The sequence below is a fragment of the Syngnathoides biaculeatus genome, chromosome 8 (genome assembly GCF_019802595.1).
Source record: "Syngnathoides biaculeatus isolate LvHL_M chromosome 8, ASM1980259v1, whole genome shotgun sequence".
Taxonomy (NCBI): domain Eukaryota; kingdom Metazoa; phylum Chordata; class Actinopteri; order Syngnathiformes; family Syngnathidae; genus Syngnathoides; species Syngnathoides biaculeatus.
This window is the reverse complement of record NC_084647.1, coordinates 9,473,720-9,489,443: the sequence shown is the minus strand read 5'-3', so window position 1 is coordinate 9,489,443 and position 15,724 is coordinate 9,473,720. Positions and strand designations below refer to the sequence as shown.

At 48.0% G+C, this 15,724-nt stretch overlaps 2 protein-coding genes across 2 annotated transcripts; one reads left to right on the top strand and one right to left on the bottom strand.

Moving 5' to 3' along the window:
- Positions 1-230: 230 nt before the first annotated feature.
- Positions 231-13,339, top strand: abcf3 (ATP-binding cassette, sub-family F (GCN20), member 3). Its single transcript, XM_061827498.1, has 21 exons — positions 231-453; positions 2,324-2,471; positions 2,548-2,630; positions 2,713-2,768; positions 4,663-4,760; positions 4,857-4,979; positions 5,732-5,998; positions 6,235-6,315; positions 6,395-6,454; positions 6,937-6,993; positions 7,100-7,122; positions 7,795-7,850; positions 7,921-8,121; positions 9,717-9,793; positions 10,378-10,422; positions 10,511-10,643; positions 11,077-11,165; positions 11,276-11,367; positions 11,451-11,583; positions 11,643-11,730; positions 12,965-13,339. The coding sequence occupies exons 1-21, from the start codon at positions 378-380 to the stop codon at positions 13,121-13,123; spliced, it is 2,145 nt and encodes a 714-aa protein (XP_061683482.1). The 5' UTR covers positions 231-377; the 3' UTR covers positions 13,124-13,339.
- Positions 13,340-13,897: 558 nt separating this feature from the next.
- On the bottom strand, positions 13,898-15,688 carry polr2d (RNA polymerase II subunit D). Its single transcript, XM_061827500.1, has 4 exons — positions 15,137-15,688; positions 14,799-14,979; positions 14,149-14,244; positions 13,898-14,067 (listed from the first exon to the last, which is right to left on the bottom strand). Exons 1-4 carry the CDS (start codon positions 15,441-15,443, stop codon positions 13,989-13,991), a joined length of 663 nt encoding a protein of 220 aa, XP_061683484.1. The 5' UTR covers positions 15,444-15,688; the 3' UTR covers positions 13,898-13,988.
- Positions 15,689-15,724: the final 36 nt, after the last annotated feature.

Sequence of the window (15,724 nt, the reverse complement as noted above, 5' to 3'; positions counted from 1 at the left end):
GTGCCCTGCGATTGGCCGGCGACCAGTTCAAGGTGTACCCCAGCACCCTCGCGACCCTAGTGAGGATAAGTGGAACGGAAGATGAATGACCAAATGTTTCAATCTGAATGATAAACCTGATTTAGAATATGGACTTTTCCCACTGGAATGTTTGTTACTCTTTGCAAACAAACAAAACAAAATAACAATACACAATTTCCGTTCAGTTTATTGCAGATAAAATGTTGCAAGATAGCGCGCGTGGTGGAGTACTTGGGATGTCGAAAGACTCCATTCCCCAGAGTTCCACACGGTGTAGTGGCGACGCATTATGACGTGTGACCGTTGCGGTCGCCTGCGTCCGATGACGTAGAACACGTCCCTGTGGCGTGACCATCATGGCGGCGACGTACGTTGAGATCCTGAGGAGCGAGTTTCCTGACATCGACTCGGAGTTGTTTGACTACATCACAGGTGAGAGGCCGGCCTCGCGGCCGCTGTATGCCGACGGTTGAGTCGCGGGCGTCATCGCCGTCGTCTTCTGGCCCACAAAACCGAGACGAGTCCGCCGGGCAGCCTGCTAGCTGTTAGCAGCTAACGGGCTAACCGGCTCAGCCCTCGGATGGCCGAGCCTCATTCGTGTTCGCTTGCCTGTTCCGGCGCTCCATTTACTGAAACCAAAATGAATCAACCGCAGCGGTAGTGAATGATGTCAATTATAATGATATCTTGGGTTGTTTTTTTTTTTGGTTTAAAAACGGCGTGGGAGAATCAGGTGCGGCGTGTTTTCATAATATTCCTTGAGTAAATAATTTCCATGACACTGACATTATTAGGTCTTTTGAGGAGGATTCCAGGGATATAACTACTGTATCTCTCCCACCCCCAGCATATTGAAATCAAGGAATTTTTAGACCCGGTAAATACCACTTTCTGCCAAACTTTACAGCCAAGATGTTGTTCAACGCAGAAAACTGACATGTAATACTGACGCTAAATATTTATCACGAGTTGATCACAATGTTGAAATTGAAAGTTTGGCACACGCACACACAAATGAATTCAAAGAAGTGTTTGCCAACTATAAATTTGCGTAATTTTATCAGAGATTTGTAACATGTAACCCTTTTGGGACATTTCTCAGGTGTGGATAATTAAAATGAGGTCGTGTCCCATGTCATCAACGGTAGTGGCGGGCAGAAAAACGCCAGCACGGAGAAACGCAGAATACAGTGAGTGGTTCCTTCGCCACTCAAATTTGAGAGAGGGCGCGGCTCGTTGAGTGGGCGCTTCTGGCGGCGACCGATGCGCACACACAACGTAACGCGAAGTCTTGTCATCAGTTTTGCAAGTCACAATAATGTCGTTGCAAAAAGTCATGTGTGACCTGAGAAACCCGTAAGGTGAAATCATAACAGTTGCATTCATTTGGGACGTTACCACATTGACTTGACGCTGAATCTTATCTTGCCAGCCATTTTCAGGCATTTGGAGTTCTTTCTAAATCCACAGGATGAATGAACAGAGAAAAGGAACTTTTGTGAACAAGAGCACGTCAAGTGACTTTGAGGTTGACATTTTTTGCTTTTATGACACCTCAAAGTATCAAACAAGGAAAACTGAGAAAGGGCTTTTGATGGCAAACTAATCCTTTTCTCACAGATATACGACCATAAAATGCGCTGTCAGCGTTTCTTACCCACTGCACGGCTCCAGTTGCTCATCGGTGGCTTTTTACATGGTCACTGGTGTCATCTTTTCTCATAATGAGGGGAAACACTCTTTCTACTGCTTATTGCAACAAATATTCTTTTTATGCCATGCATTTAGATTGAAACCACATATTTACAAATCCACAATTTCTGTATCGGACATGAAGTCAGACTGCCTGATAAACTTTTTTTTTTTTTTGACCATTTTCATTAATTTCTTCAAAATGTATCATTTTATATAGTGAATGTCAATGTCTGGTTTCAATTTTAACATATTCTCTTATCATGTGAGATGCCGCAACGTGTCTCACTGCCAACATTGCCATTTATCTCTCCCTCACAATCAACAAAACAAGATAATTGTCATCTCAAAAGCTGTGCCGATCTGAAGTCCAAATCTAAGCAATGCAACGCCGCCATCTACGCGCAGCTGTTTGTCGTCATCGCGCTTTACAAAGTAAAATTAGATGGACGAGACCCTCTTCCACGCACTGAAATAATATATTTGTCAACGACCGTGAAGTCACATGCCGAATTGAAACATCCACGGCAGTATTCCAACAGAAGAAATATGCAATGATGATAGAATTGCAACCTTGTGGATGGAATTGATGATTGTGTGTGGGCGTCAGGCGTGTTGGATGGCTGCGGGGCCGACTTCGAGGACGGCGAGGAGGTGTTTGAGGCGGTGGGCGGCGTCCTGCAGGAGGTGTCGGCTGACAGTAAAAACGAGGACGACGTCCGAGACATCTGTCTGCAGATGTTCAACACACTGCAGCTGTGAGCGGCGTACGACTTGTGCACAAAGTCGCGAGCCTCTGATACATCTCCTTCTCCCGCCTGCGTGTGTGTTCAGGAGCCGTCGTCCCGGGCCCCCGTCCCAGCGTCAGGTGTTGCTGGATGCGCCGGTGCAGCTTTCCCAGATGTCCATGGATACGAGTGAGCTGTCGCCCATGTGCGCAACGCAACGCGTGCGCTTGTGTGTGATTTGTGGACTTGACGCGTGTGCGCGCTCCCTTAGCTTCGGCCAACAACGACGTTCAGGGCATCTGGATGATGAAGCGTCCCCAGAACACGGTACGTCTTCACATTCTGACCAGATGTCACACTTTCACTGCATCACCGTATTGCAATTACAGCTTTAAAATGTAGCATTTTGTAATCATGGTGTTTAAAAAAAAAAAAAAAAAATCCAATTGAAGATACTCTCTAGCTTCAGTACTCTCCATCCATCCATTTTCTTTGGCGCTTATCCTCACGAGGGTCGTGGGGAGTGCTGGAGCCTATCCCAGCTGTCAGTGAGCAGGAGGTGGGATACACCCTGAACTGGTTGCCAGCCAATCGCAGGGGACACAGAGACAAACAGTCGTACTCACGATGACACCTAGGGGCAATTTAGAGCGTCCAATTCATGGCGCATGTTTTTGGGATGTGGGAGGAAATCGGAGTGCCCGAAGAAAAGTCACGGGGAGAACATGCAAACGCCACACAGGCGGGGCTGGATTGAACCCGGCTCCTCAGAACTGTGAGGCCAACGCTTTAACAGATGATCCACCGTGCCGGCCTCTCTCGCTTCAGTACCCTCCAAACGTATTGGAACGGGATGGTCAATTCTTTTAATTTTGTTGGATCTCGAAGACATTGAGAGTTTCATATCAAAAGATGAATACGAGACAAAAGTTCGGCATTGAAGCTTTTATTTCCTCGTAGTTACATCTGGATGTGTTAAAAAAGCTCAGCACAGCGCAGGCTTGTTTGAAGCCTCCCACTTTTCAAGTGAGCAATAGTCCATGTGATTGGTGTTTGTAGTTGCTCAGGTTAGGGTCCCTTTTAGATCGTGCTTGTATTTGGCTTTGGGCCGCACCTGGGAAAACTTCATTTGCTGTCGATGACCTGAGAGCCGTCCGTCTATGGGAGACAAACGAAAAGACAGAAAAAAAATCCATCCGAGCAGTTATGCTAACATTGCGCATAGCCAATTCAACAATTTGGAATGTCGTGAAAAAGGAAGAAACGACCGTACCAACTGTATAGAAGAGCTGACATCAACCAGGGGTGCATGTGTTACAATTCATTGTTCGATGAAGACTTTGTGTGTGTGTGTGTGTGTGTGTGGTGTGTGTGTGTGTGTGTGTGTGAGAGAGAGAGAGAGGGAGAGGGAGAGAGAGAGAGACACACACACACAAGCCATACCACAAGATGCAAACGTTTTTTTTTTTTTTTGTGGTCTGATACAACCAAGATTGACTTCTACCAAAATGATGGAAAGGCCAGAGAGAGAGAGAGAGAGAGAGAGAGAGAGAGAGAGAGAGAGAGAGAGAGATAGAGAGAGAGAGAGAGAGAAGAGAGAGAGAGAGAGAGCGAGAGAGAGAGAGAGAGAGAGAGAGAGAGAGCTAGAGAGAGAGAGAGAGAGATAGAGAGAGAGAGAGAGAGAGAGGAGAGAGAGAGAGAGAGAGAGATCGATCTGCTCACAAGTCAAATTAATTGGGAGAAACTTCATTAAGCAACAAGACAATGACCCAAAAACAAAGTGCCAGCACAACAAAGAACTCGTCGGGGGGGGTGAAAAGTGGAAGGTCTTCGAATGGCCAAATCACTCGCCGGACCTTAACCCAACAGAGCGTATATTTGACCTCCTGAAGGGAAGACTGAAAGAAGAAACCTCCAGAAACAAACGAGAAGGAAAAGAGGCTGCAGTAAAGGCCCGGAAAAGCTTTTCAAATGAAGAATGCAACAGTCTGGTGAAGCTTTATGCGCTTATTGCAGGTAAGGGTTATGCCAACAAATATATAAGTATAAATACGGGCAAAAAACGCAAACATCTCATCATGCTGGTGCAACATTTTAGCGCTTTTGAAAGGGTGCAGTTATTAAAAGTACAGCATGCTTTGAAAGCGCTAACCGGCACGTGTCTAGTGTTCTCTGAAGTCCCGGCTGAAACATGGACGAGATTGTCCTGTGCGTCCCTCAGATGGTGGACGCCAAGAAGCTGGAGAAGGCCGAGGCCAAGCTGAAAGCCAAACACGAACGTCGCAACGAGAAGGACCTGCAGAAGGCGTCCATTCCGCTGTCAGTTTTTCTTGCGTGCGCTCTCCTGTGTCCGCCTCACACTGTGCTGTCTCGTGTTTCTTACCGTCCGGTCTTACTTTGCCGCGGTGCCCTTAGTGTCCTGGAGGAAGCCTCGGCCAGTCAGGCCAGCAGCAAAAAAGAAGGACGAGCGGAGCAGGCGGGAAAGAACCGCAGCTACGACATCCGTATTGAGAACTTCGACGTGTCCTTTGGAGAGAGGTGAGGACTGCTGACGTCTCGGTGGGGGCTCGTGACCTATATCGTGAATTTCTCGGGATTTTGCTCTTTTGTCACGGTGCCGCTGCCGCAACGTATCTCAGGACACGTCCTGAAGGCCCGTAAGGAGTCTTGTGTGAGTGAGAGATTGTGAAAGATTTTGATTCACTCGTTTTTTTACTCTCGTAAATACCGCAGCGGGATTTTATATTATGAAAGAATTCCCCATTTCGTGGTTCCAAGCGATACCAATCACTCACCATTCGCATTTTTCAAGATTCGAGCCATCCTAAAGCCAATTTGACTTGTCTTGCAAACGGTGACCAACTTTTTCAACATTTGCCTTAATATGCCTGCATCATGTAAAGCACCATTGACAGCCTAATGATTGGCCTCCAGAGTCGGTGTTGGAACCCCTAAAACACAAACTGCGCAAGACCACACACGTTCGGAGTCACAGATACTACAATGCACAGTAGAATGTGAGGTTAGTGACTCAAAATGCATTTTGTATTGTACGCAAAATGAGTTGTTATGCCGTACGTCCCAAAATAATTGGGGTGATCAGTAGAATAATGGATTCTCAAAATACCGATTAGCCAGCGTCACTCTTGAAATGTCTCCTGTTGAGGGGGCTCATAAAAAGCGCCAATGATTTCAATGTCAGGTCGCACCACATGAGTGTTTTTTTTTTTAAAGCCTCGGGCGGAGTCCCGTTCAACAGGTGTCGTCTTTCTGCTCCCTTTCATCCTCAGGTGTCTTCTTCAGGGCGCCGAGCTTTCTCTGGCGGCGGGGCGGCGCTACGGTCTGATCGGTCGAAACGGTTTGGGCAAGACCACGCTGCTGAAGATGTTGGCCAGCCGCAGTCTGCACGTTCCGCCGCACATCTCCATCCTCCACGTGGAGCAGGAAGTTGCGGGCGATCACAAGGCGGCGCTGCAGAGTGTCTTGGAGAGCGACACGCTCAGGGAGGGCCTCCTCGGGGAAGAACGACTGCTGAACGCACGCATCGCCAACGGAACGTGAGTACGGACGGCTGCACTCTGACGCAAAACAATCGACTTGCCCCAACTCGGTGCTCTGTGTGATATTTCTCTTTTCCTTTCTTAATAAATCTCCAAAATTCTCAGCACTTTTTTCCCCCCTTCCATGGGCTTGCTTTAATGATTTTAGCCAATTGCTGCAATATAACTGAAAAATTTGAATAGTTTCTGTACTGTGTGTTGTGTGATTTGTCTGTGGGCTTTTTTTTTTCCAGAGCTGAGGGGATGGCGAGCATCCGCCTTTCGGAAATTTACTGCAAACTGGAGGAGATCGAAGCCGACAAAGCCCCCGCGCGGTAGATCTGCGTGCGTCATCCAATAGGACTGCTGATCAATGGACTGTCATTGATCCATATCTGTCTGTCATCCAATCAGAGCCTCCATCATCTTGGCTGGTCTGGGATTTTCTCCCAAAATGCAACAGCAACCCACCAAGTGAGTTGACACGCGCATGCTGTCGTTTCTCGTGTGTAATGCGCACCCCCAAAGATGAGGTGAAATTCATGGCCTTATTATTTTAGTCAATTAGAAAAGGCGAGTGTTTGATTGCTCCGGCAGCATTTGTAAGATTGGTATGACTGTTTCAAGAAAGCATAAAGGGCCACGTGAAACACATATTAGATTTTCAAGTCATTCAAATGAAATGCTGAGGTATTTCCCAAAAAAAAAAAATCAAGAAACAAAACATAACCATGAAGGAATTCATGATGGACGCTATTCAGACATCTGTAATATTTAAAAAAAAGAAAAATGACATTCTGCCCAGGTATTGAAATTTACGACCGCAACTTTACATGCATGAAGTCATACGCAGCCCTCTCAAATTGGAATAAAAGTGTAAGCTGCGGGGGGAAATGTGCACTAAACATGATAAATGTCACACACACACACACACGCCTTCAATGTTGTGTGCGCAGAGAGTTTTCTGGAGGCTGGCGGATGAGGTTGGCCTTAGCGAGGGCTCTCTTTGCTCGGTGAGTTGCTTCCCTGTTTTTTTTTGTTTTGTTTTTTGTCAGCCGGGAATGGCGTACGTCATATTTGATTGGTCGCGCGTGTGTGTGTGTGTGTGTCGTCCCTCAGGCCTGACCTGCTGCTACTGGATGGTGAGTCACATGACCTCACCGATGGTTGGTTAGTAGTACGAAGCGGTCACAGTACTTTTGTAGTTCAGGGGTGACTTTTTTTGAATGTACTTGTCCTGCGGTGCCTTCCGATACGAGTGAGCCAACTTCTTATTATTATAAGTAGTAGTTTTGTTTTTTTTTTGTTCTGACTGGTGACATTTGTGGTCAATTCCAAAATAATGTGTCTGAATCCACTTTTCAGGGGTCTGGTTGATGCATTCATTAGAAATCAAGAAAAGTAATCCATACATCTTCAAATATAGTTTGTTGGGCCACTTTGATGAAGTTATTGGAAGAGTTACGCTACGATTACATTTTCATCAGGACAATTTATCATTTTAATCAGCTACATTACAAGTCATTTTCCCCCCACTGTACATTGAAAGCAGTAGTCACGTTTAGATGTAAAAATTGTCAAATATTTACAGAGTTGAAGATGAATGTCGCTGCTGCTGCTCCTGTGGACAGCAGTGGAGACAGATCATGTGGATTACCACAATGTCCCCAGCACATTGAATCATTGAATCTTGCTATGTAATATTATTATTGTAAAGGACATCATTCTTAAAAAAACCCAACTAAACGCACTCGTAAATTGGAAGACGCACTGCTTGTACTGCAACGTGTAATGTTTTGTGCGGGTGTTTCCAGAGCCGACCAATATGTTGGACGTCAGCGCCATCCTGTGGCTGGAGAACTACTTGCAGGTCTCGGCCGCCGTCGTTGCGCGTAATCGGCGGCGTTAGCGCAGAGCTCATGGAAATGTGCCCCACCCAGACGTGGCAGTCCACCATTTTGGTGGTGTCGCACGACCGCAATTTCCTCAACGCGGTGGTGACGGACATCGTGCACCTGCACTCGCACAGACTGGACAGTTACCGCGGCGACTACGAGAACTTTGTCAAAACTAAAGAAGATCGACTCAAGAACCAACAGCGAGAGTACGAAGCGCAGCTGCAGTACAGGCAACATATCCAGGTACTCCGCTCGCAGTAACGCCGATGGTGCTGCTCATTGTGGCGTTTGCGCGCGCTTTGGCCTACCAAAGCGCGGTCCGACGTCGATTTGATTTGATTGATTTCGGCAATGGAAACGATTGGTTTCCCAATCCATTACAATAGTCCTACTTTTGAAAACTGAGATCTCCATTTTTCAGTCAAATTCTGAAGAAACAAAAAGTGACAAATGCAATTTGAACCCTTGACGGTTGCGACGATTTGATGCCACCGTAACACAAACATTCCCACTGTATGTTTGACCATCATGAATGTGGTTGGTTAAGGTCCCTCATTTTGGCTATTTAAACCCTCGTGTAGTCACTTGCGATCACGTACGTCATATAAAAAGCTCAGTCTTGTTATGGGTGTCCAGAAAAGGCCGTTCGGAGAGCAACTTGTGTGTTGAGCCTGTTTAGTTTCTGCGTTGTCCACATTTTGTCGCCTTTCCTCTGATTGGTCGGCTCCATGCAGGAGAGCCACGTTCGTGAAGTCGACAACGACGAAATCTTCACGGGTGACGCAGATCAGCTCGAGAAATTCCAATAAGGCTGGGGAGAAACATGTCTGGAACTCGGGAAAGTCTGATGGATATAAATATATGTATATTTCACACTGGACCTCACGCAACTTGGCTTCCGTTCTTAACCGGTCGTCCTCCAAAATTCCCGAATGAAAGACACACTTTACTTTAAGCGGAAAAAACCGACCTCAGACCACTGGCCGACAGTCCGGTCCTCCTCACTTGCTACTTTGACTTGGGCTCGAAGTGGCTGGACCCGGGGAACGCCCGCTTTGTTCCGCTGTCTGTGCGTCCGTGGAGTTTCCCGTTTTTTTTTGTTAGCATTCTGCTAGCGGACGTTCGGGTTGCCTATTTGAAATATACAAAGTGGAATTCCTTATTTTTGGTTTTTCTCTTTAGTTTTAAACTTTAGCTTGGAGTGTCATTAAGCAGATGGAAACCTTTTTTGAGAAGAATTTTGACTCAAATCTGCCAAGCAATCGCTTGTCGTCAAGTGACTTCAGACGACGTATTGCCACCATACAGCGCCATCGATCTCATGTCTGCCCTCAGGAGTGAACGCAGACAAAAAAAAAAAAGTTGGCGTCTCTCATCTCAATGCGCCACTGAACAAAAAGCCCATTTGTCATCTGGAGTATGCATTTTCAAAGTCAAAAGGCTTCTGTTCCATTCTGCGTGGGTCCGCATGCCGACGCCACACCACTACTTGCCATGCGGTGCAGGTACTTCAATCCAATAGTAAAGCATTAAAGGGCAGTGAAAGGCAAAAAGAATATTTGAATGCGTCTCCACTGGTCAATAGTTATTGCGTTGGCAGGATAAGAATTCAACAGATGAATTTTCCAATTGTCGTCCATCTCAAGGATCCGCCACGGTGGGCAAGATCGCTCTCGACTGTAATGACGGTCACAGCTCCGTGCGCGCGGCGAGAGCTTGCGTAGCTCAGTGTTGACTCCAACGCCAACAAAATATTCACTGGGACCCAAAAAAAAAAAAAAAAAATCAAATCAATTGGGCTGGAATTTTCCATTCATGGTGCATCTGTTTCATTTCAGGTGTTTATTGACAGATTTCGCTACAACGCCAACAGAGCAGCTCAAGTGCAGAGCAAACTGAAAGTGCTGGAAAGACTGTAAGTGCTCGCGAGTACGCCGCAGTCCTTGCGGTCGCCGTGCTGCAAGATTTGCAATGAATGAATGAATGCCATTTATTTGTTATGATATCTCCTTTATCAGTGCATACATAAAAGCAAGCTAAAAATACATGTGTAGAATGCATAAAATATATATATATACGCAGGATGTTAAAATGAGCGTGGCAAGAGAAAAATGAGTTCAGGGTGGTGATGGCGCTCTGAAAAAAGAAAAAAAAATGTTCCCAGAAAGAGGTAGCCTGTGTCGGGTCGCTCCTTTGCCTGAGCGGGCGGCGGCCCCGCTTCGGCTTCCTCTCCGTCACTTTGTCGGCCCGACAACAGTCCACCTCGCCGGGTCGTCTGGAATGTTGCGTTTGTGCTGAGAATCTCTCGAGACCGCAATTTTGTGTGGGTCCCTGAGGTCCAATAGTTTCTGACGGGTGTGGCGGAATAGCGCCGAGCCGTACGTCAACAAGGTGTAACAAAGACGAAACACAAATGGAAGCACTTGAGCCGCTGCGTCCGTGCGCGCCGCCATCATTGCCACGTATAAAATGATTTGTGACGCCGATGTTTGCTCGCAGACCCGAACTGAAGCCCATCGACAAAGAAACTCAGATCACTTTCAGGTGAGACCGTGGGAGCGGACGGACTGCGCATGTGTGACGCGTCGCGCGAGAAACGCCGCCGTTGATTTTGGCTCTGCTTGCCTGGCAGGTTTCCGGAGAATTTTGAGAAGTTGTCTCCACCCATCCTGCAACTAGACGAGGTGGAGTTCTACTACACACCCGATCGGCACCTCTTCTCCGGACTCAACCTATCCGCCGACCTGGAGTCTCGCGTCTGCATGGTATGTCTTTATTCCCGACGTACATCATGTCGTCAACGCGTCACAGACTTGTCATTGGCGTGTCTTGAAAGCTGCGTCTTGGTCTCACAGACAAACCGTCGTAGATTCGAAAAGGTGTCATTGACCCGTTCCAAGCATATCTTGGATGTTCGGACATTTCATCCATGTGTCTTTGGTGGAACTACATTAAAACATCTTAGTTGTCTGAAAGTGTGTCTTAGATGCGCTCTAGCTGTCTCCAGTTCTTTGAACTTGTCCTGGATGTGTGATTTGACCATGTCTTAGACGCGTCATGGGAACGTGAGACTAGTTTTGGACGTGTTCGACATGACGCACGCGTGTCGGAGGACCCACTTGTCAGGCGTGGACCTGTTTGACACACGTCGGACAGGTCGTAGTCGTGCCTTACACGTCTGAGAAATGTTCCCATCAGGTGGGCCAAAACGGTGCCGGGAAGAGTACGGTCCTCAAGCTACTGATGGGCGACCTGACGCCGATCAGCGGAGTGCGCCAAGCTCACAGGTGAGACGGCCGCTCAACCCCCCCGGTGGACGTTTGACGCCACACCTCCTCCACTTAGCAGTCGTTTCTTCCCACCACCACCACACCGATAACATAACTGACGTCGGCAGGAATCTGAAGATAGGCTACTTCAGCCAGCACCACGTGGACCAGCTGGACCTGAACGTTTGCTCCGTAGAACTGCTGCTCAACAGGTTCCCCGGTAGGCAACCGTGCGCCCCCGGCGCAAGCGGAGACGGCGACGGCGAGAGCGGCACTTCCCGACGGGCGTCTTTGTGGCCGCAGGTCGGACCGAGGAGGAGTACCGCCACCAGCTGGGGGGTTACGGCATCACGGGAGAGCTGGCCACCAGGCCCGTCGCCAGCCTGTCGGGAGGCCAGAAGAGTCGGGTGGCCTTCGCCCAGATGACCATGTCCTGGTAGGTCCGTCGCGGGGGCCGCCCCCGAGACCGCCCCGTCACGTGTGCTCCTTTTCCAGCCCCAACTTCTACATCCTGGACGAGCCCACCAACCATCTGGACATGGAGACGATCGAGGCTTTGGCCGACGCCCTCAACAAGTTCAAAGTCAGTCCGTCGATGAGAAACGTCCGTCTGCTCGTGTTCCGTTTGCGTTGTTTGACTTAAGAATGATTTGACTTTGCCCCCCCCCCCATAACAGTGGGGCCTCGACTTGCGAAATTAATCTATTCCCGAAGTCGTTTGGTCACATGAAACTTTTGCAAGTAGAAGCGCATTTTACATGTAAATAGCCTAATCCGTTCCAAAAAGGTTGGAATTTGCTGCTAGCTTGCTAGCCTGCGTATGGTTTTTTTTGCATGCCGTAAAATACGTGACGGTCCCTCCAGCAAGCACTCACGCGAACGTCCTGCCCTGTCCTGATCTTCGCTGACCACAACATTTTTTATTTTTTTTCATATTCTTCTAATACAGTCAGCGTGATCCACTCGCCGTTGTCACCGCAGTCGGGAGTCACGCTTGAGTTGACGAGATAAAGCCCAATGATGGTGCAAAACAAGATGCGGTGGTGTCGTAGTCCGTTTGATTGCAGTCGTCTGACATCGTTTAATCGTGAAAGAGCAAATTTGTCTTTGAGTCTGATCCGCAGATTATGTCAGTCCCTTATTTTTCCCCCCCCCCCCCAATATCTATTGACCATCAGAGATTTACAGTACTACTTCAAAAGACACCAAAAATATATTCCTAATTAAATACTGCAAGATAAAAATGAAGTAGCTTTTGGTTTCAGATAAGCTGTCCACGGTTGCGACGCGACATCATCGATCGGCTCTGTGAATGACGACGTTAAATGCCGATTATCGCCCGATGAAATTGTCGTATCGTGCGGCTTTTGCTGTATTTGACTTTTGAGGTGTTTCTGGGGGATTTGGCTTCGGAGCATATGACTTTTGAATTATGACTTTGGGGTGTTTGACGTTTGGATTTGGACTTCTAAGGTGATTTAACTTTTGGGTTTTATGACATTTGAATGATTTGACTTTTCTCTTTTTTTTTTTTTTTACTTGGACTTTTTAAGGGTTTGTGTTTTTCGTCACTAGTTATTTGACTTTTGAGCTAATTAACAGAATCATTTTTGTCAATTGTTTGGCTTTCGGGTGAAATCACAATTGAATGAGTTGACTTGCGGATTATTTGAGGAGAAATTTGACCTTTGAATTTGACTTTGGAGTTACTTGGCTTTAGAATGTGACTTTTGATGGGTTTTCGACTTTGGGGACGCTCGCGAGCGTCGGGGCGCCCCCGCCGTCTTGCTGACGAGTCGCCGACGTGCCTCCGGCAGGGCGGCGTGATCCTGGTGTCGCACGACGAGCGTCTCATCCGGCTGGTGTGTAAAGAGTTGTGGGTCTGCGAGGCGGGCAAAGTTTTTCGACTGGACGGCGGCTTCGACCGATACCGCGACGTCCTGTACGAGCAGTTCAAGAAGGAGGGCTACCTGTGAGAAAGAAGAAGAGAAGTCCGTTCGTCCGCCGCTCATCCGGACCGCCCTCCGCAGTTTCCCGCAAGAAGGGACCGATCGTGTGACTTCCTGGTTTCCAGGTGATTGGCTCCAGAGGGGGAGGGGTCCAACCAAATCTTTTTTGTTTTTATTCATTCTAGCGCTCAGATGTTCTATTTACTAACAAAATAAATGTCACATGTAATGTGACCTCCTCAATTGCGTTGCACCTTCACTTCCTGTTTCGTCTTGCGGGAGCCGGGGGGGTGATACAGGAGCAGGAAAACTCCGCTGAAGTTCCGCATCAGGGCTACCCTAATAGTTTTGTTGCAGGCCACATTGTAAAGTTTTCCTCAGAAGCCTGTTATGACTGTGAGCCCGTCGTGGCCTCATATTAATGCACCCACACAAAAAAAAAAGGTGGACAACTGATTTTGAACTTGGAAGTCGAGCGTTTTGTTCGAGGACTCCTTTCGACAACTGAAGCCTGCGATAGCGCAACGAACGCTATTGGAGGTGAAGACAATTGAACAGCAAAGTGTTCACCAAGCTGCTGTTCCCTTTAAAACGCGACAAAGCGTACCGAGATGCACGCGCTTTGATTTCGAGCCTGCGACTGCAACGTTTCAGATGATGACCTTCTTTACTGTTTACACGGTACCGCTAGTAGTGAATGATTTTGTTGATTCTCTTCACCCATCTGATAACGTGTTTGACTCAAACAAAGCAACCTTACGAATGACATATTTGACAGCATTTCACATTTGCTTTATTGTTAGCAGGGAGCAGAAGCTTTCTAAGAGGTTTAAAAAAAAAAAAAAAAAAAAAGTAAACACTGGCGCGGAAGACGGTCGGCCGCTAGGTGGTGTCAGTACTGGAAACTTCTCTTGGTCTGGATGTCATCTAGAATCTGTTGTAGCTCCTCGTCTTCGAAGCGGCCTTCCAAACTAAATTGGACGATAAAAAGTCAGTGCGCTTGTTGCACGGTCGCAACGTTGGAGCTGGAGCCGCTGGAGGTCCGGGCTCACCTGGGGATCAGGGCCTTGGCTTCCTCCGCCGCTTCGGGACACAAGTTGGCCAAACTGGCTAACTCGAACTTGTGGAGCTTTTTCTGCAAGAGGAGGCTGCGGAGAGCAAAACAACACAAATGCGTCGGTTCGTGCGATCCTGTGGCTAGGTAGCCATTTTGGAATGTGGTCACTCCAAATTACAAGAGGATACAGAGTGAAAATCTGGGGGTAACCAAAAGGTTTCTGGAAGCCTGCAACAAAACACCACTTTTGTCCAAATGAAGCTCCTCAACTCCATCCCACAGAGTTCTTTGGCACCTGGGTGACGATTGAATGGTCGTCATCACAAGGAAACAACTGACACGGTTCCATGGCGCCAAGATGCCGAAACGCCACCTTTGCCTACAAGAAGCGCCTCGGCTCACTTCTACACAGTTCTTTGGCACCGAGTCAATACCAAAGCGAAAGTCACTGAAATTTCTCAGCAAATGAGGCTGGAAAACTTTCAATACAAAAAACAGCAAATGTGAATTTACAGGATCGGGACCGTTTAGCAGTGCAGTCTATGCACGCTTCATAATGACTCCAAAGGCATTTTCGCATGACTTTTTAGACGCTGAACTTCTTGTCCAGGATTTAAAGACGTGGCGACGGGAAAGTTGAGGCACCTGCGCACGGCCGTGATGGTCTCGCGGTTCTTGAAGCGGCTGAAGCGCACGGTGTAGTTGAGCGTCTTCATGAAGACCTCCGACAGTTCCTGCTCGTCCTCGGCGCTCTCGTTCTGCTGTTTGCGGTGCTCCAGCAACATGCGCACTTCGGAGTTCAGCAGCGTCTCGGAATTCTCGAACTCTGAAAGGCAACAAGGCGACTTCGAGAATGCAAAATTGGCTAGGTGAAGATACGGGAACACAACATCATCAACACGCTGTTTTCTCCTCATCCTTCGAGGTCCAGTACGCCCGGATGGCTGGATAAGAACATTACAACGCAAATGGAGCTCGCGTACCTTTTGGAAAGAGCAGCTGCGAGGCATCTTCTTCCACGTCGCCCACGTGCTGCGCCGAGCCCGCAGACGCCATCCGGGTTCGGAGCCGACGGACGGTCGCGCCGGAGGAGCGAAACACGAAGGTGGACCAACGACGACAGCGAGAAGAATTCGAAAACGACCGGAAGTATCGGTGCGCCGGGAAACGGAAGCCGTTCCCCAAATCCCAGCCTTCAACCAACAGTCGCTTTTCGGTTTCCACCGTTTTCAAACGGGGGTAGCGCCACCAGGCGGCCGGCGGTCGTTGCGGAAAAGGGGCTACGCACATTCAACTTGATTGCTCCTGCGGGTAAAAACACAGACGAGAGGAACGCAATCCCACGATAAAAGCGGAAGGCAGGATCCGCGAATACCGTTTTGGAGAGGAGGATGCTGGAGATGAGTGAGGTGACACGCTGCGGCCAGTCCCGAAGGCACAAGACTAAAAGGAAAGAAGATGACTTCCGGAGCAGAAGTCAATCGACGTGCAGCCTTTAAGATTTCCCTAAGGAGACTCCAAACTGTCAAGGACTCTTGTTTTACTCAGAATGCAATTTTTTTTTTTTTGTC